Source organism: Macaca thibetana, chromosome 9 (assembly GCF_024542745.1).
Source record: "Macaca thibetana thibetana isolate TM-01 chromosome 9, ASM2454274v1, whole genome shotgun sequence".
Classification (NCBI taxonomy): Eukaryota; Metazoa; Chordata; class Mammalia; order Primates; family Cercopithecidae; genus Macaca; species Macaca thibetana.
The window spans coordinates 32443120-32466168 of record NC_065586.1 but is presented as its reverse complement, the minus strand read 5'-3'; the positions used below and the strand labels follow the sequence as shown (position 1 = coordinate 32466168).

General features: G+C 40.1%; 1 protein-coding gene across 22 annotated transcripts in view; it reads right to left on the bottom strand.

Moving 5' to 3' along the window:
• Positions 1-23049, bottom strand: part of CCDC7 (coiled-coil domain containing 7) — a 440951-nt gene that overhangs the window by 168117 nt on the left and 249785 nt on the right. For all 22 annotated transcript variants that reach the window (XM_050804671.1, XM_050804673.1, XM_050804674.1 and 19 more), the window contains 2 exons: positions 17579-17692; positions 401-508 (listed from right to left, as the gene is read on the bottom strand). In XM_050804671.1, the coding sequence (XP_050660628.1) occupies positions 401-508; positions 17579-17692 (222 nt within the window). The remainder of the gene's footprint in view (positions 1-400; positions 509-17578; positions 17693-23049) is intronic.

The following is a 23049-nucleotide window of genomic DNA, read 5'->3' as shown; positions in this document are numbered from 1 at the left end:
CCCTTATACCTCTCTGATTTCCATTTGCTGCTTCAGTTACAGATCTCAGCAATACCTCTGTCTACCGACTGGGACTACTACAGATCAGAGGTGCCCATAAATGGCCAGCAGCAGATGAAAGGTACCCATCTTTTATGAGACAATTATTGGCCTGTTATTGTCCTGAGATGGATACTGAGAGCATAAACTAAGTTGTGTAATAATATTATGACAAGAAATTCTAACCAAAACATATCATTATCTTTGTTTTTGTTCTTGAGTTATGTTAGAGTATTTACACTTTAGAGTATAAATTATCTATAAAATATATGTACTCAAATACATAAGTATGAACCAAAGAAAAAAGTTCTTTTGAGATTAATTTAAAATAATATAAAATAGCTATCATCATTATACTTACTGCTACGTCCTCCTTCAGAAGTTTCTTGTTTCTCTAATTGCACTTGGATTTTTGACACTGCATCTTGATGTTTAAGCATAGGATTTTCACTTGATTCTTCACCATGCGCTATGTTAAGAGAGAAATTTAGCCCCTTACTAAAAAAATAAATCTACTATGAAATCCTAGAGTTCAAATTTATAACAAGCAGAAGCAACATTTTCTTTCATCTTATAAAGTTATAAGTAAACTACCTTAATGCTAGATCTGACATGAAAATGGTGAGAAAACTTTCAATGTGTGTTGAAGACGTATTATTATTTCATAAATATTCCTAGATATTAAATATGTTTTATATTAGTCTCTACTTTCCTTAAGTTATTTATACTTTAGGTTAATACATAATCATAGACCAAACAATGAAAATGCATATGCTCAAGGTCATTCATTACAGCATTATTTGTAATTGCAAAGTATTCAAAACCATTGAGATTTTTAAGCACAGGAGATTAGTTGAATGAACATATATATATACACACACATATATGAACATATATATATACACACACAGAGTTATACGTGTATATATACGTGTGTATATATATATGTGTGTGTGTGTGTGTGTGTGTATATATATACCAGAAACAATAGTATAATATCAATTTGGTACATAATTATGTGTTATCTATGTGTGGATGAATATATATGGTCTATGATATGGTACACATGGCTGTACATACAGTGAGAAGTTATCCTCCCATCTATGCTGATACATCCTACCCTTGCCCAATGTTATTTTGTGGGGAAAATGTAATATTGATGGAGTCAGTGACCTTCCATGTTTAGACTCTTGCTTATGTTGTTGCAGTAAGTGAATAAAGGCTTAATTGTTAGCTTCAATTTGGCTTGCTATCTTAATTGACCATCTTCACACTTGGCAGCTCCCTTGGTGACAAATGGCTGTGAGCAGGGTGGTCAATTAAGCACAATGCCTTTCTGGAAAAGCAAAAAGCATGCAGATCCCCAGGGAATTTGTGGGAGATGCTAGAGTTGAGACCTCTTGGGGGGTAGTAGTGGATCATTTGCAAGAGTCGACTGTCCCACGGTGCACTCTGCCAGCCCTATCAGTAGGTCTTAGAAAGTGCTGTCCAACACCATGGGGCACTCTCAGAGAGTGCTAGCAGATTGTTTACATAAGGTTTTTGGTTCTGAGGGACACCAGTGGCCCTTCTCCTTAGCCCTAGACTCTCAGGCAAAGATGCCTGGTGGGTCAAATTAGAGATCCAACAGAGGGCCTCTGAGAAAGCTAGAGAAGAAATTCCGTGGCCACTGCTATTGTCCCCTGCAGATGAGACTGAAAGTTTTCAGAGAACCTGCGAGCTAAATTGCACCAATTCTAAAGCTAATTTATTTGCTCTTAGTTCTAAAGAGGTACCAGGCAATGACAGACAGCCTATGACCCAGCAAGGGATTGAGACTCGTGGTTTAAATAAAAGGAATGGAGAGCCTCTTTGGGATTGCTTTCCTGTGTGATCTAGGAGAAGTTAATGGCATGGATTATTTGCCTGCATGATGAAAGAGGTAATCTTGTTAAACTAACTTAGTGGTACCTTGTGGACTGTGTCACTATAAAACCCCTCCTTTAGAGTGTCATAACAGAAGAGGTTTTGCTCAAGGAGGACAAGCAAAGTGGGAGAATGAGAAGGGAACACCCAAGCCCTTCTTTTTCAACTGGGTTGTATTTGGGTTCTGACAAAACTTTGGCACACTCATGCTATCTTCCCTATGATTAAAATACATTTTTAGACCATGGTTGCAGAGGCTATACACCCCTGCAAACCATACTGGTGATCTCTTGGTCTCTTGCTTGAGAGTGAAAGCAGTTAATGATGAGAGTGAGAGCAGTCAATGATAAGATTTTTTAAAAGTCTCAGATTTCTAGGGTTATAAGTGTCACTCCTACTGGTTATGGAGCCAAATTAAAATTAACTCTCCTCTAAGGTCAGGCAAATTGGTCAGTAAAATAATCTAGATCGGGGTCCCCAACCCCGAGGCCATGACCAGTACTGGTCTGTAGCCTGTTGGAAACTAGGCCAAACAGCAGTAGGTGAGCAGTGGGCAAGTGAGTGAAGATTCATCTGTATTTTCAATTGCTCCCCATCATTCACATTACTGCCTGAGCTCTCCCTCTTGTCAGATCAGCAGCAGCATTAGATTCTCATAGGAACACAAACCCTACTATGAACTGCACATATGAAGGATCTAGGTCTAGTTTTTTTATGGTTAGTTTATTAATTAATTGATTGATTGATTGATTTTTTATTATACTTTAAGTTCTAGGGTACACATGCACAATGTTTGTTACCTATGTATACATGTGCCATGTTGGTGTGCTGCACCTATTAACTCATCATTTACATTAGGTATTTCTCCTAATGCTATGCCTCTCACCTCCCCCAACCCCATGAGAGGCCCCAGTGTGTGATGTTCCCCTTCCTGTGTCGAAGTGTTCTCATTGTTCAAGTCCCCTATGACTGATAATATGCGGTGTTTGGTTTTCTGTCCTCACGATAGTTTACTGAGAACGATGGTTTCCAGCTTCATCCATGTCCCTATAAAAGACATGAACTCATCCTTCTTATGGCTGCATAGTATTCCATGGTGTATATGTGCCACATTCTCCTAATCCAGTCTATCACTGATGGACATTTGGGTTGGTTCCAAGTCGTTGCTATTGTGAATAGTGCTGCAATAGACATACAGGTGCATGTTGTCTTCATAGTAGCATGATTTATAATTCTTTGGGTACATACCCAGTAATGGGATCCCTGGGTCAAATGGTATTTCTAGTTTTAGATCCTTAAGGAATCACCACACTGTCTTCCACAATGGTTGAACTAGTTTACAGTCCCACCAACAGTGTAAAAGTGTTCCTATTTCTCCACATCCTCTCCAGCACCTGTTGTTTCCTGGCTTTTTAATGAACGCCATTCTAATCAGTGTGAAATGGTATCTCATTGTGGTTTAGATTTGCATTTATCTGATGTCCAGTGATGATAAGCATTTTTTCATGTGTCTGTTGGCTGCATAAATGACTTCTTTTGAGAAGTGTCTGTTCACATCCTTTGCCGCTTTTTGATGGGGCTGTTTGATTTTTTCTTGTAAATCTGTTGAAGTTCTTTGTAGATTCTGGATATTAGCCCTTTGTCAGATGAGTAGATTGCAAAAATTTTCTCCCATTCTGTAGGTTGCCTGTTCACTCTGATGATAGTTTCTTTTACTGTGCAGAAATTCTTTAGTTTAATTAGATCTCATTTGTCTATTTTGGCTTCTGTTGCCATTGCTTTTGGTGTTTTAGTCATGATGTCTTTGCCCATACCTATGTTCTGAATGATATTGACTAGGTTTTCTTCTAGGGTTTTTATGGTTTTAGGTCTAACATTTAAGTCTCTAATCCATCTTGAATTAATTTTTGTATAAGGAGTAAGGAAAGGATCCAGTTTCAGCTTTCTACTTATGGCTAGCCAATTTTCCCAGCACTATTTATTAAATAGGGAATCCTTTCCCCATTTCTTGTTTTTGTCAGGTTTGTCAAAGATCAGACAGCTGAAGATGTGTGGTATTATTTCTGAGGGCTCTGTTTTTTTCCATTGCTCTATCTCTCTGTTTTGGCACCAGTACCATGCTGTTTTGGTTACTGTAGCCTTGTAGTATAGTTTGAAGTCAGGTAGCATGATGCCTCCAGCTTTGTTGTTTTGGCTGAGGATTTTCTTGGCAATGCAGGCTCTTTTTTTGTTCCATATGAACTTTAAAGCAGTTTTTTCCAATTCTGTGAAGAAAGTCGTTGGTAGCTTAATGGGGATGGCATTGAATCTGTAAATTACCTTGGGCAGTATGGCCATTTTCACAATATTGATTCTTCCTATCCATGAGCATGGAATGTTCTTCCATTTGTTTGTGTCCTCTTTTATCTCACTGAGCAGTGGTTTGTAGTTCTCCTTGAAGAGGTCCTTCACATCCCTTGTAAGTATTTTATTCCCTCTGAAGCAATTGTGAATGGGAGTTCACTCATGATTTGGCTGTTTGTCTGTTATTGGTGTATAAGAATGCCTGTGATTTTTGCACATTGATTTTGTATCCTGAGACTTTGCTGAAGTTGCTTATCAGCTTAAGGAGATTTTGTGCTGAGACGATGGGGTTTTCTAAATATACAATCATGTCATCTGCAAACAGGGACAATTTGACTTCTTCTTTTCCTAACTGAATGCCCTTTATTTCTTTCTCCTGCCTGATTGCCTTGGCCAGAACTTCCAACACTATGTTGAACAGGAGTGGCGAGAGAGGGCATCCCTGTCTTGTGCCACTTTTCAGAGAATGCTTCCAGTTTTTGCCCATTCAGTATGATATTGGCTGTGGGTTTGTCATAAATAGCTCTTATTATTTTGAGATACGTCCCATCAATACCTGGTTTATTGAGAGATTTTAGTATGAAGGGCTGTTGAATTTTGTCAAAGGCCTTTTCTGCATCTATTGAGATAATCATGTGGTTTCTGACTTTGGTTCTGTTTATATGATGGAGTACGTTTATTGATTTGCACATGTTGAACCAGTCTTGCATCTCAGGGATGAAGTTGGCTTAATCATGGTAGATAAGCTTTTTGATGTGCTGCTGGATGAAGTTTGCCAGAATTTTATTGAGGATTTTCACATCGATGTTCATCAGGAATATTGGTCTAAAATTCTCTTTTTTTGTTGTGTCTCTGCCAGGCTTTGGTATCAGGATGATGCTGGCCTCATAAAATGAGTTAGGGAGGATCCCCTCTTTTTCTATTGATTGGAATATTTTCAGAAGGAATGGTACCAGCTCCTCTTTGTACCTCTGGTAGAATTAGACTGTGAATCTGTCAGGTCCTGGAACTTTTTTGGTTGGTATGCTATTAATTCTTGCCTGAATTTCAGAGCCTGTTATTGGTCTATTCAGGGATTCGACTTCTTCCTGTTTTAGTCTTGGGAGGGCATATGTGTACAGGAATTTATCCATTTCTTCTAGATTTTCTAGTTTATTTGTGAAGAGGTTTTTATAGTATTCTCTGATGGTAGTTTGTATTTCTGTGGAATCAGTGGTGATATCTCCTTTATCATTTTTTATAGCATCCATTTGATTCTTCACTCTTTTCTTCTTTATTAGTCTTGCTAGCCATTTATCTATTTTGTTGATCTTTTCAAAAAACCAGTTCCTGAATTCATTGATTTTTTGAAGGGTTTTTGTGTCTCTGTCTCCTTCAGTTCCGCTCTGGTCTAAGTTATTTCCTGCTTTATGCTAGCTTTTGAATGTGTTTGTTCTTGCTTCTCTAGTCTTTTAATTCTGATGTTAAATATGAATTTCAGATCTTTCCTGCTTTCTCTTGTGGGCATTTAGTGTTATAAATTTCCCTCCACACACTCCTTTAAATGTGTCCCAGAAATTCTGGTATGTTGTGTCTTTGTTCTCATTGGTTTCAAAGAACATCTTTATTTCTGCCTTCATTTCAATATTTACCCAGTAATCATTCAGGAGCAGGCAGTTTCCATGTAGTTGAGTGGTTTTGAATGAATTTCTTAATCCTGAGTTCTAATTTGATTGCACTGTCGTCTGAGAGACAGTTTGTTATGATTTCTGTGCTTTTACATAGGCTGAGGAGTGCTTTACTTCCAACTATGTAGTCAATTTTGGAATAAGTGTGATGTGGTGCTGAGAAGAATGTATATTCTATTGATTTGGGGTGGAAAGTTCTGTAGATGTCCATTAGGTCCTCTTGGTGCAGAGCTGAATTCAAGACTTGGATATTCTTGTTAACTTTCTGTGTCGTTGATCTGTCTAATCTTGACAGTGGAGTGTTAAAGTCTTCCATTATTATTGTGTGGGAGTCTAAGTCTTTTTGTAGGTTTCTAAGGACCTACTTTATGAATCTGGGTGCTCCTGTCTTGGGTGCATATATATTTAGGATAGTTAGCGCTTCTTGTTTCATTGATACCTTTACTATTATGTAATGGCCTTCTTTGTCTCTTTTGATCTTTGTTGGTTTAAAGTCTGTTTTATCAGAGACTAGGATTGCAACCCCTGCTTTTTTTAGTTTTCCATTTGCTTCGTAGATCTTCCTCCATCCCTTTATTTTGAACCTATGTGTGTCTCTGCACATGAAATCCGTCTTGACTCTTTTTTTGTTTTTTATACTTTAAGTTCTAGGGTCCATGTACACAACATGCAGGTTTGTTACATATGTATACATGTGCCATGTTGGTGTGCTGCACCCATGAACTCATCATTTACATTAGGTATATATCCTAATACTATCCCTCCCAGTGTGTGATGATCCCCTTCCTGTGTCCAAGTGATCTCACTGTTCAGTTCCCACCTATGAGCGAGAACATGCAGTATTTGGTTTTCTGTTCTTGCGATAGTTTTCTGAGAATGGTGGTTTCCAGCTGCATTCATGTCCCTACAAAGGACACGAACTCATCCTTTTTCATGGCTGCATACTATTCCATGGTGTATATGTGCCACATTTTCTTTCTTTCTTTCTTTCTTTCTTTCTTTCTTTCTTTCTTTCTTTCTTTCTTTCTTTCTTTCTTTCTTTCTTATTATTATTATACTTTAAGTTCTAGGGTACATGTGCATAACATGCAGGTTTGTTACATATGTATACATGTGCCATGTTGGTGTGCTGCACCCATCAACTCGTCAGCACCCATCAACTCATCATTTACATCAGGTATAACTCCCAATGCCATCCCTCCCCCCTCCCCCCTCCCCATGATAGGCCCCGGTGTGTGATGTTCCCCTTCCCGAGCCCAAGTGATCTCATTGTTCAGTTCCCACCTATGAGTGAGAACATGCGGTGTTTGGTTTTCTGTTCTTGTGATAGTTTGCTAAGAATGATGGTTTCCAGCTGCATCCATGTCCCTACAAAGGACACAAACTCATCCTTTTTTATGGCTGCATAGTATTCCATGGTGTATATGTGCCACATTTTCTTAATCCAGTCTGTCACTGACGGACATTTGGGTTGGTTCCAAGTCTTTGCTATTGTGATTAGTGCCACAATAAACATATGTGTGCATGTGTCTTTATAGCAGCATGATTTATAATCCTTTGGGTATATACCCAGTAATGGGATGGCTGGGTCAAATGGTATTTCTAGTTCTAGATCCTTGAGGAATTGCCACACTGTTTTCCACAATGGTTGAACTAGTTTACAGTCCCACCAACAGTGAAAAGTGTTCCTATTTCTCCACATCCTCTCCAGCACCTGTTGTTTCCTGACTTTTTAATGATTGCCATTCTAAGTGGTGTGAGATGGTATCTCATTGTGGTTTTGATTTGCATTTCTCGGATGGCGAGTGATGACGAGCATTTTTTCATGTGTCTGTTGGCTGTATGAATGTCTTCTTTTGAAAAGTGTCTGTTCATACCCTTTGCCCAATTTTGATGGGGTTGTTTTTTTCTTGTAAATTTGTTTGGGTTCTTTATAGGTTCTGGATATTAGCCCTTTTTCAGATGAGTAGATTGCAAAAATGTTCTCCCATTCTGTAGGTTGCCTGTTCACTCTGATGGTAGTTTCTTTTGCTGTGCAGAGGTTCTTTAGTTTAATTAGATCCCATTTGTCAGTTTTGGCTTTTGTTGCCATTGCTTTTGGTGTTTTAGACATGAAGTCCTTGCCCTTGCCTATGTCCTGAATATTATTACCTAGGTTTTCTTCTAGGTTTTAGGTCTAACGTTTAAGTCTCTAATCCATCTTGAATTAATTTTCGTATAAGGAGTAAGGAAAGGATCCAGTTTCAGCTTTCTACTTATGGCTAGCCAATTTTCCCAGCACTATTTATTAAATAAGGAATACTTTCCCCATTTCTTGTTTTTGTCCAGTTTGTCAAAGATCAGATGGCTGTAGTGTGTGGTATTATTTCTGAAGGCTCTGTTCTGTTCCATTGGTCTATATCTCTGTTTTAGCACCAGTACCATGCTGTTTTGGTTACTGTAGCCTTGTAGTATAGTTTGAAGTCAGGTAGCATGATGCCTCCAGCTTTGTTGTTTTGGCTGAGGATTTTCTTGGCAATGCGGGCTCTTTTTTGGTTCCATATGAACTTTAAAGCAGTTTTTACCAATTCTGTGAAGAAAGTCATTGGTAACTTAATGGGGATGGCATTGAATCTATAAATTACCTTGGGCAGTATGGCCATTTTCACAATATTGATTCTTCCTATCCATGAGCATGGAATGTTCTTCAATTGTTTGTGTCCTCTTTTATTTCACTGAGCAGTGGTTTGTAGTTCTCCTTGAGGAGGTCCTTTACATCCCTTATAAGTTGGATTCCTAGGTATTTTATTCTCTTTGAAGCTATTGTGAATGGGAGTTCACTCATGATTTGCCTCTCTGTTTGTCTGATTTTGATGTATAGGAATGCTTGTGATTTTTGCACATTGATTTTGTATCCTGAGACTTTGCTGAAGTTGCTTATCAGCTTAAGGAGATTTTGTGCTGAGACGATGGGGTTTTCTAAATATACAATCATGTCATCTGCAAACAGGGACAATTTGACTTCTTCTTTTCCTAACTGAATATGCTTTGTTTCTTTCTCTTGCCTGATTGCCCTAGCCAGAACTTCCAACACTGTGTTGAATAGGAGTGGTAAGAGAGGGCATCCCTGTCTTGTGTTAGTTCTCAAAGGGAATGTTTCCAGTTTTTGTCCATTCAGTATGATATTGGCTGTGGGTTTGTCATAAATAGCTCTTATTATTTTGAGATATGTTCCATCAATATCGAACTTATTGAGAGTTTTTAGCCTGAAGGGCTGTTGAATTTTGTCAAAGGCCTTTTCTGCATCTATTGAGATAATCATGTGGTCTTTGTCTTTGGTTCTGTTTATATGCTGGATTACATTTATTGATTTGCATATGTTGAACCAGCCTTGCATCCCAGGGATGAAGCCAACTTGATCATGGTGGATAAACCTTTTGATGTGCTGCTGGATTCGGTGTGCCAGTATTTTATTGAAGATTTTTGCATCGATGTTCATTAGAGATATTGGTCTAAAATTCTCTTTTTTTGTTGTATCTCTGTCAGGCTTTGGTATCAGGATGATGTTTGCCTTGTAAAATGAGTAGGGAGGATTCCCTCTTTTTCTATTGATTGGAATAGTTTCAGAAGGAATGGTACCAGCTCCTCCTGGTACCTCTGGTAGAATTCAGCTGTGAATTCATCTGGTCCTGGACTTTTTTTGGCTGTAGGCTATTAATTATTGCCTCAATTTTAGAGCCTGCTATTGGTCTATTCAGGGATTCAACTTCTTCCTGGTTTAGTCTTGGGAGAGTGTAAGTGTCCAGGAAATTATCCATTTCTTCTAGGTTTTCCAATGTTTTTTGCGTAGACGTGTTTATAGAATTCTCTGATGGTAGTTTGTATTTCTGTGGCGTCGGTGGTGATATCCCCTTTATCATTTTTTATTGCATCTATTTGATTCTTCTCTCTTTTCTTCTTTATTAGTCTTGCTAGCGGTCTATCAATTTTGTTGATCTTTGAAAAAACCAGCTCCTGGATTCATTGATTTTTTGAAGGGTTTTTTGTGTCTCTATCTCCTTCAGTTCTGATCTGATCTTAGTTATTTCTTGCCTTTTGCTAGCTTTTGTATGTGTTTGCTCTTGCTTCTCTAGTTCTTTTAATTGTGATGTTAGGGTGTCAATTTTAGATCTTTCCTGCTTTCTCTTGTGGGCATTTAGTGCTATAAATTTCCCTCTACACACTGCTTTAAATGTGTCCCAGAGATTCTGGTATGTTGTGTCTTTTTTCTCATTGGCTTCAAAGAACATCTTTATTTCTGCCTTCATTTCATCATGTACCCAGTAGTCATTCAGGAGCAGGTTGTTCAGTTTCCATGTAGTTGAGCGGTTTTGATTGAGTTTCTTAGTCATGAGTTCTAGTTTGATTGCACTGTGGTCTGAGACTCAGTTTGTTATAATTTCTGTTCTTTTACATTTGCTGAGGAGTGCTTTACTTCCAACTATGTGGTCAGTTTTGGAATAAGTGTGATGTGGTGCTGAGAAAATGTATATTCTGTTGATTTGGAGTGGAGAGTTCTGTAGATGTCTGTTAGGTCCGCTTGGTGCAGAGTTGAGTTCAGTTCCTGGATATCCTTGTTAACTTTCTGTCTCTTTGATCTGTCTAATGTTGACAGTGGGGTGTTAAAGTCTCCCATTATTATTGTATGGTAGTCTAAGTCTCTTTGTAAGTCTCTGAGGACTTGCTTTATGTATCTGGGTGCTTCTGTATTGGGTGCATATATATTTAGGATAATTAGCTCTTCATGTTGAATTGATCCCTTTACCATTATGTAATGGCCTTCTTTGTCTCTTTTGATCTTTGTTTGTTTAAAGTCTGTTTTATCAGAGACTAGGATTGCAATCCCTGCCTTTTTTTGTTTTCCATTTGCTTGGTAGATCTTCCTCCATCCCTTTATTTTGAGCCTATGTGTGTCTCTGCATGTGAGATGGGTCTCGTGAATACAGCAGACTGATGGTTCTGGACTCTATCCAATTTGCCAGTCTGTGCCTTTTAATTGGACCATTTAGTCCGTTTACATTTAAGGTTAATATTGTTATGTGTGAACTTGACCCTGTCATTATAATATCAGCTGATTATTTTGCTCATTAGTTGATGCAGATTCTTCCTAGCCTTGATGATCTTTACATTTTGGCATGTTTTTGCAATGGCTGGTACCTGTTGTTCCTTTCCATGTTTAGTGCTTCCTTCAGGATCTCTTGTAGGGCAGGCCTGGGGGTGACAAAATCTCTAAGCATTTGCTTGTCTGTAAAGGATTTTATTTCTCCTTCACTTATGAAACTTAGTTTGGCTGGATATGAAATTCTGGGTTTAAAATTCTTTTCTTAAAGAATGTTGAATATTGGCCCCCACTCTCTTCTGGCTTGTAGAGTTTCTGCCGAGAGATCTGCTCTTAGTCTGATGGGCTTCTGTTTGTGGGTAACCCGACCTTTCTCTCTGGCTGCCCTTAACATTTTTTCCTTCATTTCAACTTTGGTGAATCTGACAATTATGTATCTTGGAGTTGCTCTTCTCAAGGAGTATCTTTGTGGCATTCTCTGTATTTCCTGAATTTGAATGTTGGCCTGCCTTGCTAGGTTGGGGAAGTTCTCCTGGATAATATCCTACAGAGTGTTTTCCAACTTGGTTCCATTTTCCCCATCACTTTCAGGGACACCAATCAGACGTAGATTTGGTCTTTTCACGTAGTTCCATATTTCTTGGAGGCTTTGGTTATTTCTTTTTACTCTTTTTTCTCTAAACTTCTCTTCTCGCTTCATTTCATTCATTGGATCTTCAATCACTGATAATCTTTCTTCCAGTTGATCGAGTCGGTTACTGAAGGTTGTGCATTTGTCACGTAGTTCTCGTGTCATGGTTTTCATCTCTATCAGTTCATTTATGGACTTCTCTGCATTGGTTATTCTAGTTATCCATTCTTCCATTCTTTTTTTCAAGGTTTTTAGTTTCTTCGTGCTGGGTATGTATTTCCTCCTTTAGCTCTGAGAAGTTTGATCAACTGTAGCCTTCCTCTCTCAAATCGTCAAAGTCATTCTCCATCCAGCTTTGTTCCATTGCTGGCGATGAGCTGCATTCCTTTGGAGGGGGAGATGCGCTCTGAGTTTTTGAATTTCCAGCTTTTCTGCACTGCTTTTTCCCCTTCTTGTGGTTTTATGTGCTTTTGGTCTTTTATGATGGTGATGTACTGATGGGGTTTTGGTGTGGGTGTCCTTTCTGTTTGTTAGTTTTCCTTCTAACAGTCAGGACCCTTAGCTGCAGGTCTGTTGGAGTTTGCTTGATATCCACTCCAGACCCTTTTTACCTGGGTATCAGTAGCGGAGGCTGCAGAAGATAGAATATTGCTGAACAGCAAGTGTTGCTGTCTGATTCTTGCTCTGGAAGCTTCGTCTCAGGGGTGTACCCTGCCATCAGAGGTGTGAGGTGTCGGTCTGCACCTAGTGGGGGATGTCTCCCAGTTAGGCTACTCAGGGGTCAGGGACCCACTTGAATAGGCAGTCTGACCATTCTCAGATCCCAGCCTCCGTGCTGGGAGATCCACTGCTCTCTTCAAAGCTGTCGGATGGGGCATTTACCTGTGCCGAGTTTTCTGCTTCTTTTTGTTTAGCTATGTCCTGTCCCCAGAGGAGGAGTCTACAGAGGCACGCGGGCTTCCTTGAGCTGTGGTGCGCTCCACCCATTTCGAGCTTCCAGGTGCTTTTGTTTACCAATGAAGCCTCAGCAATGGCAGGTGCCCCTCCCCCAGCCTTGCTGCTGCCTTGCAGTTAGATCTCAGACTGCTGTGCTAGCAATGAGGGGGGCTCTGTGGGCGTGGGACCCTCTGCGCCACATGTGGGATATAATCTCCTGGTGTGAAGTTTGCGAAGACCCTTGGTAAAGCACAGTGTTAGGGTGGGATTTACCTGATTTTCCAGGTGTTGTGTGTCTCAATTTCCTTTGGCTAGGAAAAGGAATTTCCTTTCCCCTTGCACTTCCCAGGGGAGGCAATGCCTCGCCCTGCTTCAGCTCTTGCTGGTTGGGATGCACCTGCAAACCAGCGCCAACTGTCCGACACACCCCAGTGAGATGAACCCGGTACCTCAGTTGAAAATGCAGAAATCACCCGTCTTCTGTGTCGCTCACGCTGGGAGCTGGATGCTGGAGCTGCTCCTATTCGGCCATCTTGGGCGTGCCCCTCAGGTCGACTCTTTATCCAATTTGCCAGTCTGTTCTTTTAATTGGGGCATTTATCCCATTTACATTTAAGGTTAATATTGTTATATGTGAATTTGATCCTGTCAATATGATGTCAGCTGGTTATTTTGCTCATTAATTGATGCAGTTTCTTCCTAGAATCGATGGTCTTTCCAATTTGGCATGTTTTTGCAGTGGCTGGTACCTGTTGTTCCTTTCCATGTTTAGTGCTTCCTTCAGAAGCTCTTGTAAGGCAGGCCTGGTGGTGAAAAAATATCTCAGCTTTTGTTTGCCTATAAAGGATTTTATTTCTCCTTCACTTATGAAGCTTAGTTTGGCTGGATATGAAATTCTGGGTTTAAAATTCTTTCCTTTAAGAATGTTGAATATTGGCCCCCACTCTCTTCTGGCTTGTAGAGTTTCTGCTGAGAGATCTGCTGTTAGTCTGATGGGCTTCCATTTGTGTGTAACCCGACCTTTCTCTCTGGCTGCTTAACATTTTTCCCTTCATTTCAACCTTGGTGAATCTGACAATTATGTGTCTTCGGGTTGTTCTTCTCGAGGAGTATCTTTGTGGCTTTCTCTGTATTTCCTGAATTTGAATGTTGGCCTGCCTTGCTAGGTTGGGGAAGTTCTCCTGGATGATATCCTGAAGAATGTTTTCCAACTTGGTTCCATTCTCCCTGTCACTTTCAGGTACACCAATCAAACATAAATTTGGTCTTTTCACATAATCCCATATTTCTTTGAGGCTTTGTTGGTTTGTTTTTACTGTTTTTTCTCTAAGCTTCTCTTCTCTTCTCCCTTCATTTCATTCATTTGATCTTCAGTCACTGATACCCTTTCTTCCACTTGATCAAACTGGCTACTGAAGCTTCTACATGCATCACATAGTTCTCGTGCCACAGTTTTCAGCTCCATCAGGTCATTTAACATCTTCTCTACACTGTTTATTCTAGTTGGCCATTCTTCTAATCATTTTTCAAGGTTTTTAGCTTCCTTGCAATGGTTTCAAGCATCCTCTTTTAGCTTGGAGAAGTTTATTATTATCGATCTTCTGAAGCCTACTTCTCTCAACTCGTCAAATTCATTTTCCATCCAGCTTTGTTCTGTTGCTGGCAAGCAGCTGCAATCCTTTGGAGAAGAGGTGCTCTGGTTTTTAGAATTTTCAGCTTTTCTGCTCTGGTTTCTCCCCATCTTCGTGGTTTTATCTACCTTTGGTCTTTGATGATGGTGACCTACATTTGGGGTTTTGGTATGGATGTCCTTTTTGTTGATGTTGATGCTAATCCTTTCTATTTGTTAGTTTTCCTTCTAACAGTCAGGACCCTCAGCTGTAGGTCTGTTGAAGCTTGCTGGAGGTCCATTCCAGACCATGTTTTCCTGGGTATCACCCACGGAGGCTGCAGAACAGCAAATATTGCAGAACAGTGAATGTTGCTGCCTGATTCTTCCTCTGGAAGCTTTGTCTTAGAGGGGCACCCGGCTGTATGAGGTGTCAGTTGGCCCCTACTGGGCGGTGTCTCCCAGTTAGGCTACTCGGGGGTCAGGGACCCACTTTAGGAAGCAGTCTGTCCATTCTCAGATCTCAAACTCCATGCAGGGAGAACCACTGCTCTCTTCAAAGCTGTCAGACAAGGACATTTAAGTCTGCAGGAGTTTCTGCTGCCTTTTGTTCAGCTATGCCCTGCCCCCAGAGGTGGAGTCTACAGAGGCAGGCAGGCCTTGTTGAGCTGCAGTGGGGTCCACCCAGTTCGAGCTTCCCAGCTGCTTTGTTTACCTAGTCAAGCCTCAGCAATGGCGGACACCCCTCCCCCAGTCTCGCTGCTACCTCGCAGTTTTATCTTGGACTGCTGTGCTAGCAGTGAGCAAGGCTCCATGGGTGTGGGACCCACCAAGCCAGGCATGGGATATAATCTCCTGGTGTGCCATTTGCTAAGACTGTTGGAAAAGTGCTATAAAAGGGCGGGAGTGTCCTGATTTTCCAGGTACTGTCTGTTACGGCTTCCCTTGACTAGGAAAGGGAATCCCCTGACCCTTGTGCTTCCCAGGTGAGGTGATGCCCCACTGTTTCAGCTCACACTCCATGGGTTGCACCCACTGTCCAACCAGTCCCAGTGAGATGAACCCGGTACCTCAGTTGGAAATGCAGAAATCATCCATTTTCTTGGTCGCTGGTGCTGGGAGCTGTAGACTGGAGCTGTTCCTATTTGGCCATCTTGGGTGGTTCCAGGTTGTGTGTTCTTTATGAGAATCTAATGCCTGATGATCTGTCACTGTCTTCCATTAGCCTCACATGGGGCCATCTAGTTGCAGGAAAACAAGCTCAGGGCTCCCACTGATTCTACATTATGGTGTATAATTATTTCATTACATATTACAATGTAATAATAATATAAATAAAGTGCACAATAAATGTAATGCACTTGAATCATCCCAAAATCATCCCCCACCTTGGCCCTGGTCCATGGAAAAAATGTTAAATTTGTTCACTTTCTCTGGTGTGAAAAAGGTTGAGGACCACTGATCTAGATCATAATTTTTTTCATTTATTGTGATACTGTAATCAATGGCCTAGAGATGACAAATTCCTCAGCATGGAAGAAGCAACTGCTACAAAAAAGCAAAAAGAGATCACCAGAGACAGCAACATAAAAATAGTCATTAGGCACACACTCCTCAATGACCTAAGTAAGGGCCTCACCAAAGTGATCTCTAGGTTTGGTTACCCAAAAGTAAGGACTCACAAAAGGAGATTAATGGGCTCTTCACCTAACTCATGGCCTGGTGGTAGTGTGCCACTGTGGGCTCAATGGTAGCCTCCTAGGGTCTGCCCAGTGCTGGCCCCTATAACTAATAAAAATGCTGCTCTCCTCTTCTCCCATTGAAGTTTGAAAAGAATTAGAGAGCCCTGCCAATTTTTATGCAAATATTTTAGTTTTTTAAAAAAAACAGAAAACAAAACTATGACATGGCCAATGTCCCTATGTCCCCAGTGAGGAATGGAGGCCCTATATCAAAGTTAAAGTTCAAAGTGGACATGGAGAATTTCATTTCTTGGGCCTTTTGCATAATAGCACACAGGTGACTGTGATCCCCAAAATCCCTGGCATGAGAATGAGGAGGAAATAGATAATGTTCTCTGGTTTTCAGCTGGAGGCCACTACCACCAAGATCCTGATCTGACTACAGGTAGGTCTCTTCAAGCCACTACATACTTCCATCATTATGGTACCCATTACTGAATGGGTTGTTGCTATGACATATTGTCTATGTCTACCCCTGACTGTATTCACCCCGCATCCCTGAGGGGAATTGTTGCAATTAGGACCGTTTTAGTGGGGTATATGGAAGACTAAACCAGCCAGACTACCAGCACCTAGTGTCTTTGTCTCTTAAAAACACTATCGACTGTCTTGGGGATGAAAAAAAAAAATGTCTTCATTGCTGTGCTTAAGGAAGCCAAAGTTCACCATCTGGCCTTTTGCTTAAGGCATTGTGTGCCTGGAAAATAATTGACTACTGGTGGCTCATGCCATAGTTCTGTCTTTGGCACTGGTGTTACCTGACATTATGACTATCACAGAGGCTACTACCCAAGCTGAGGCAAATAGTTATAAAGCAATTGACATTGTAAATGCCCTTTTCAGCATCCTTGTCCACAAAGATGATCAAGATCAGTCTGCCTTACACTAAGTGGGCTGCATTACACCTTTAACGTCCTCCTCAAGGCTGTGACATGAAAACAGCACCACTCCCAGATGAAGCACTGGCCTTCCACTATATTCATCGCATCCTTCACTGGGCCCAGACAAAAACACTACCCAGCAAGGGCTGGGTCACTCTCAGCTTTAGTCACTCTCAGCCCCAACAAATAAAAGGAAAGCCAGACTGGAGCTCTCACATTCCCTTCATGAACATCTTCATGACACCATCTATCAGGTTACCAACAAGACCTCTACCCTTAGGTGCATCCTAAAGATAGTATGTTCTGGAGACCCTTCAATGACCACATAGGCTGTTTTTCCCCTTGGCCTTCTCTGATACATTTTGTCATTTGAGTTACACATCTCACCAACCTTCTGTTTGCCGATTAGAGTCTATGACAGAAGGATACTGCCACATGTTCCAAGGTTCCTGTTGAACACTTGGACCCATAATCTCCTACAGTTGGCTGAAAGTAAACACCCTTTGATAGACTAACGACTTTTATTGGATTTGGTGGACACTGAGCACATAAGCATGCCATAAAATAGTCTCAAGACCAGAAATTCCAACCAAATATTATCGTTCCCTAGTTATTTTAAGGTATTCACACTGTAACATGTAAAATTTCTATAAACTATACGCTCAACTACATAGTCATGAACCAAAGAAAAATGATCTAATGAGATTAACTTTTAAAATTTAAAGTTACCTGTAATTATTTTACTTACTACTATGTCTTTTCTCTCTAGGAAGTTTTTCATTTTTTTTAATTTGCATTTCCAGTTTTGACAATGAATCTTGATGTTCAAGTGCAAGATTTTTGCCTGGTTCTTCTTCATGAGCTACATAAGGAGATGCATTTAGTCTCTTAATGGAAAAACAGACCTACTGTGAAATCTCTAGATTTCAAACTTGTAATTGTGTAGCAAAATTTTCTCATTCTGATAAATTTGTAAGTAAATTATCATAAATCCAGATATGACATGACTACTATAAGAACATTTTTAATGGGTGTGTGTTGAAGCTCATTATTTCATAACATTTCTAGGCATCTGATACATATTAGTCACTAGTTTCCTTATGTTATTTATACTTTAGGTTAATACATATTCACAGAAATAAAAATAAAAATGCATACGTACAATGTTATTTATTATATCATATATGTAATTGCAAAATAGTCAAAACCACATAAACTTTCAAGCAGAGGAGACTGGTTGAATAAACTGAGATATGTATATACAGTAAGTCCTCACATAATGTCATTGATAGAATCTTGGAAACTGTGACCTTAAGCAAAATGACACATAATGAAACCGATTTTACCATAGGCATATTGACATAAACAAGAGTTAAGTTCCTACAGTATTTTTTTTTGTAACAAAAACATCACAAACTTCTAAATAAAGACCCAAAACACTTCCAATAGTAAACATTAAAATAAATGTGAGCTATACATAGATTTAAGAAAAAATAATAAAAACAAGTAAGACAATTATTTACCCAATTTGTGGTTAATCAGTGAGTGATGGTTGTCATAGTGGTGGTGAGTTAAGTCAAGGAACACACTCCTTGATTTATTCAAAGGAATAAATCAAAAGCAAAGCAAAATTGTAAGGAATGCCTCCTCCCACCATATAATTTAAAAGCAATCACAAATATGGTAGCTTACAGACTGCTTTTGTACTGCATTGTTTATTGTCATGCATTTGCATAATTATTATATACAAATTTTTATTTTACAATAATTTGTATTCATTCATTCACTTGATTTCCAGCCCACTTATTCCAGTTAACAGTTGCAGGTGGTTGGAACATATCCTAGAAGCTCAGAGCACAAGGGGGGAACCAGCCCTCGACAGAATGCCATGCCTTATCAGGGCGCACTCAGACACATACCCACACTCACTCAGACAGGGACCATTTAGACACACCAATTTACCTAATATACATATCTTTGGAATGTGGGAGGAAATTGGAGCACCCAGAGAAAATTCATGCAGACACAGGGAGAATGTGCTAACTCCAGACCATGTGCCTGGCTAGGAATCAACTTTTTTTCTTATTAACATTATAATCAAACAATGTTGAACAAAATGATGTTACTCAAGTACGTGCTGTACCACACACTATGGTATAGTATATATGGTAAATAATGTGGTACAAACAACTGTAAGTGTAACTATAAAAGAAATTAAACATGTCTATAAATTGACTTGAAGGGATTGCAAAGAATAATGTGAAGGAAAAAAATACCTACAAAGGGGAAAACTTGAATGCTATCTTTGGGGAAGGAAGATGAAGAAATGAGAAAAAAAATAGAGAAGGAAACAGATAGTTATCTTTACAAAAAGAAGCAGAGGAAAGATATAAGAAACAATGTTGTTGGTTACCTACAAAATGAGGGGAGAGGACTGGGGAAGAAAATATACTCCTCTAACTTTTTGCATATATATTGTTTTACTTTTGAAAGTAGTTTCATGGCCTACAGATTTCAAAAACAAAATTAAATCCACAAGGAAAACAAGGTGTGATGAAAACTAAAAGGAAATAATGAAATGAAATCATTGAAGAAAAAATAAAAGCAATAACTCATCAATATAGTATTTGACATAAACCCTCACTATTGGACATGAGAGGTGGAGGTGGAGTGCAAACAAATCATGAAATCTTTTTAGTTGGTTTGTTGTTCTAGTATATGTTAAGCAATCTGAACTCAATTTGAGAGGAATTAGAATAGGGAACAAATAACTAAAGGTATCCATGCGGTTCAGAGCTCCAGCTAATTCAGCCTTGGGGTCCATAAAATGGAAAATAGCTTCTTGCTTGGGGCTCCTTCCACTGTGAGACAACCCCATCCCATGCCCACTCACACAGTCTACACTGATGCACTTGCTAAGTGCTTTTCTGTGGGGTAAAATGGGACCCTGTAGAGCTGGGGACCTGCCTCTATCTAGCCTATGGCTTTTAATATGCTAGTAAGTGAACAAGGTTAATTGTGACTTTGAGTTTGGCCTGTTACTTAATAGACCAACTCAAAAACTGGCATTTCTGTTTCTGACAAACTACCACAAACAGCAGGGTGGTCAATGAAGCACAAAGCCTTTCTGGAAGGAACACTTTGGAAAGTGCTAGTGAGTCTGCAGGACACTCTCAGTGGAAAAGGAATGGGGAGACTACTGAATCAATTGCAAGAGACTCAGCATCCCACAGGGCACTCTGCCAGTCATGTCAATCATGTCTTAGAAAGTCCAGCAGACACCATGGGGTTTTCTAGAATGCTAATGTATTATTTACATGAGCTTTTCAATTCTGACATGGAACAATTGTCTCTTTATCCTCTGATTCACATACCAAGATATCCAATGAGTCAATTGAAAAATCTAGCAGATGGGCTCTGAGAAAGCTAGGGAAGTAATTTTGTGATTACTGCTCATGGCCCTAAGTTAATGGGCTCAAAAAGTTGGAGACTCTGCACACTCAGTTGCACCTAATGACTGTTCTTAGCCCTAGGCACTCCCCTAAAACTGGTGGACAGCCTGTAATGTAGTCAGTTATTGAGACTCATGCTTTAATGAAAAACAATGCAAAGTCCTGATGATCATTTTGCCCGCACTAAGAGACATGGGTAGTGTGCCTTCACAATAAAGTGATAATCTTGTTTAACTTAGGGAGCAAGAGGGACATATTGTGGAGCTTATCACTATAGAATGCCTCCTTAAGAGAGTCTTGACAGTGCCCATATTGCCTAAGGAAGTAGAGGAAAGGGGAACGAATGATGCAAACATCTGAAACCCTCTCCTTCCTCAGTTGTATACTATTTTTGGCTCTGACAGGATTGCCCACCCATGATGTGTTCCCTGCTACTGGAAAACATGTTTGGGCCATCATCTGCAGAGGCTATAATGACCCCTTGAGCCACACCACTGTCTCTAAGGTCACTGATGGAGTGAGGACAGTTGTGTTCCCTGCTACTGGAAAACATGTTTGGGCCATCATCTGCAGAGGCTATAATGGCCCCTTGCACCACTCAGCTGTCTCTAAGGTCACTGATGGAGTGAGGACAGTAATGACAAGATTTGACCAGACTCAGATCTCTAGTTTCATTTCATAGCCTTTACTAGCTCAATTAAACCTCCTTATAAGATAATGTCAATTAATTTGTGGCACAATTCAGATCTTAACTGACAAATTTCTGGGCATGGAAAAAGCATCTACCACTAAGATAGCAATGTGTGACCAGTGAACAGTGTGACCTAAAAATAATTTGGCATCCACTCCTGGGTGATCTAGTTGAGGGCTCTCCCCAAGAAATATCTGAGTCTAGTTAATCAACGATAGAATCTGAAGTAGGACACTGATAGACTTTTCACCAAGAATCTCCTGGTCAGGTAGTGGGCCATGGGTACCAACACACAGCCCCACTAAATCCAGACTGTGATGACCCCTATGACTAATGAAAGTGCTCTTCCCTTTGTACCTCCCAGTGATATTGAAATGAATCAGAGAACCCTCCACTACTTTTGCTCAAACTTCATGCTCTCGAAAATAAAGAAAATCAAGAGTTAGGCCAAGATCCCTATATTACCAGTGGTAATCCGAGAATGTATGGTAACATCAGAATTTAAAGGGAAGGTGGGAGGAAATTGCATTTCTAGGGTCATTAGGATACTGGTGCACAGGTGGCTGTGATCCCCACAACCTCTGACACCAGGAACTGGGGAAAAGAAGTAATGCTCTCTGGTTTTGCATCTGAGGGCACCACCAACAGGACCCTCGGTCAAACACTACCATGAGAGTATCCCTTCAGACAACTGCAAAACTCCATTTTATTCCCCTCCCCCACCAAATGTATTGTTGGTATAGATGTATTTTCTATGTGAATCCCCACTTGCATTCATCCCAATCTCTGATGGGAACTGAGGCATTTAAGGTCATTTTAGTTGGGCATATGGAAGAGTGTAAATATCCAGATTAACAGCGCCTAGCACCTTTATTTCCCAAAATAGCTTCCTAGGAAGAAACAGAAATGGCTGTCGTCATTTGTTGAGCTTATTGAAGCAAAAGTTCTCCATGAGACTATTTCTTCATTCAATAACTAAGTAGATCTTGTACACAGCCTCAGGTGCATAATGACTCAATTGATTTTGCTGGTCCATTGCTATATTACAGCCCTGGGCACCAAAGACACATGAAACTATAGTTGTCATACAGGATATTTTCCAAACTGAGGGAACTTGGTTTGCAACAACTGACATTTCAAATGCCTTCCCATATCTTTTTTTCACTTAGATTTTCAGTTTAACCTTATATAGAATAAGTTGGAAAACATAACTAATATCCTTCCACAAGGCTACCAAACTGCTCTAATATCTGTCATCAATGCATAATGACCTCTAAGTGGCCTGGTCCCAAGGGAGGACTAGCCTTTCATTATATTGATTATATTATTTAAGTGGACTCAAGCAAGGACATCACCCAAAATGACTGGCTGCTCTAATGACTCACTAGTGGCTCTTAGCTGGGCCATTAGTTCAGACAAGATACAGTTACCTAGTACCTGGATGAAATGCCTAGGATTGATCTCTAAGGGGTGACATCTCATTCCAGAGGAGACTGCCAAGCTTTGATCTTTTCTGGTCTAACAAATAAAAACAACCTCAGGCTGGGTGCAATGGCTCACACCTACAATGTCAGCACTTTGGGAGGCTGAGGCGGGTGGATCATTTAAGGTCAGGAGTTTGAGACCAGCCTGGCCAACATGGTGAAACCTCGCCTCTATTAAAAATACAAAAATTAGGCAGGCGTGGTGGGGCATGCCTATAATCTCAGCTACATGGGAGGCTGAGGCAGGAAAATCACTTGAGCCTGGGAGGCAGAGGTTGTGGTGAGCCAAGATTGGGCCACTGCACTCCAGTCTGGGCAAGAAAGTGAGACTCTGTCTCAAAAAAAAAAACAAAAAAAAACAAAAAAAAAAAACAAAAAAAACAAACCCAGCAGTTACTGGAACTGTTTGGATAAATACACTCTCATTTTCCCTATGTGTGATCCTTGATGACATTCATTCATCTATGGGGTTACCAGAAATTCTGTTTCATTTCAGTGGGGCCATGACCAAAAGGATGCCCTAGAGGCCCTTAAACAGGTGTCCTAGGTTACCTTCCCCTCGGTTATTATGATCCCCATTTGCTGTTTTGAG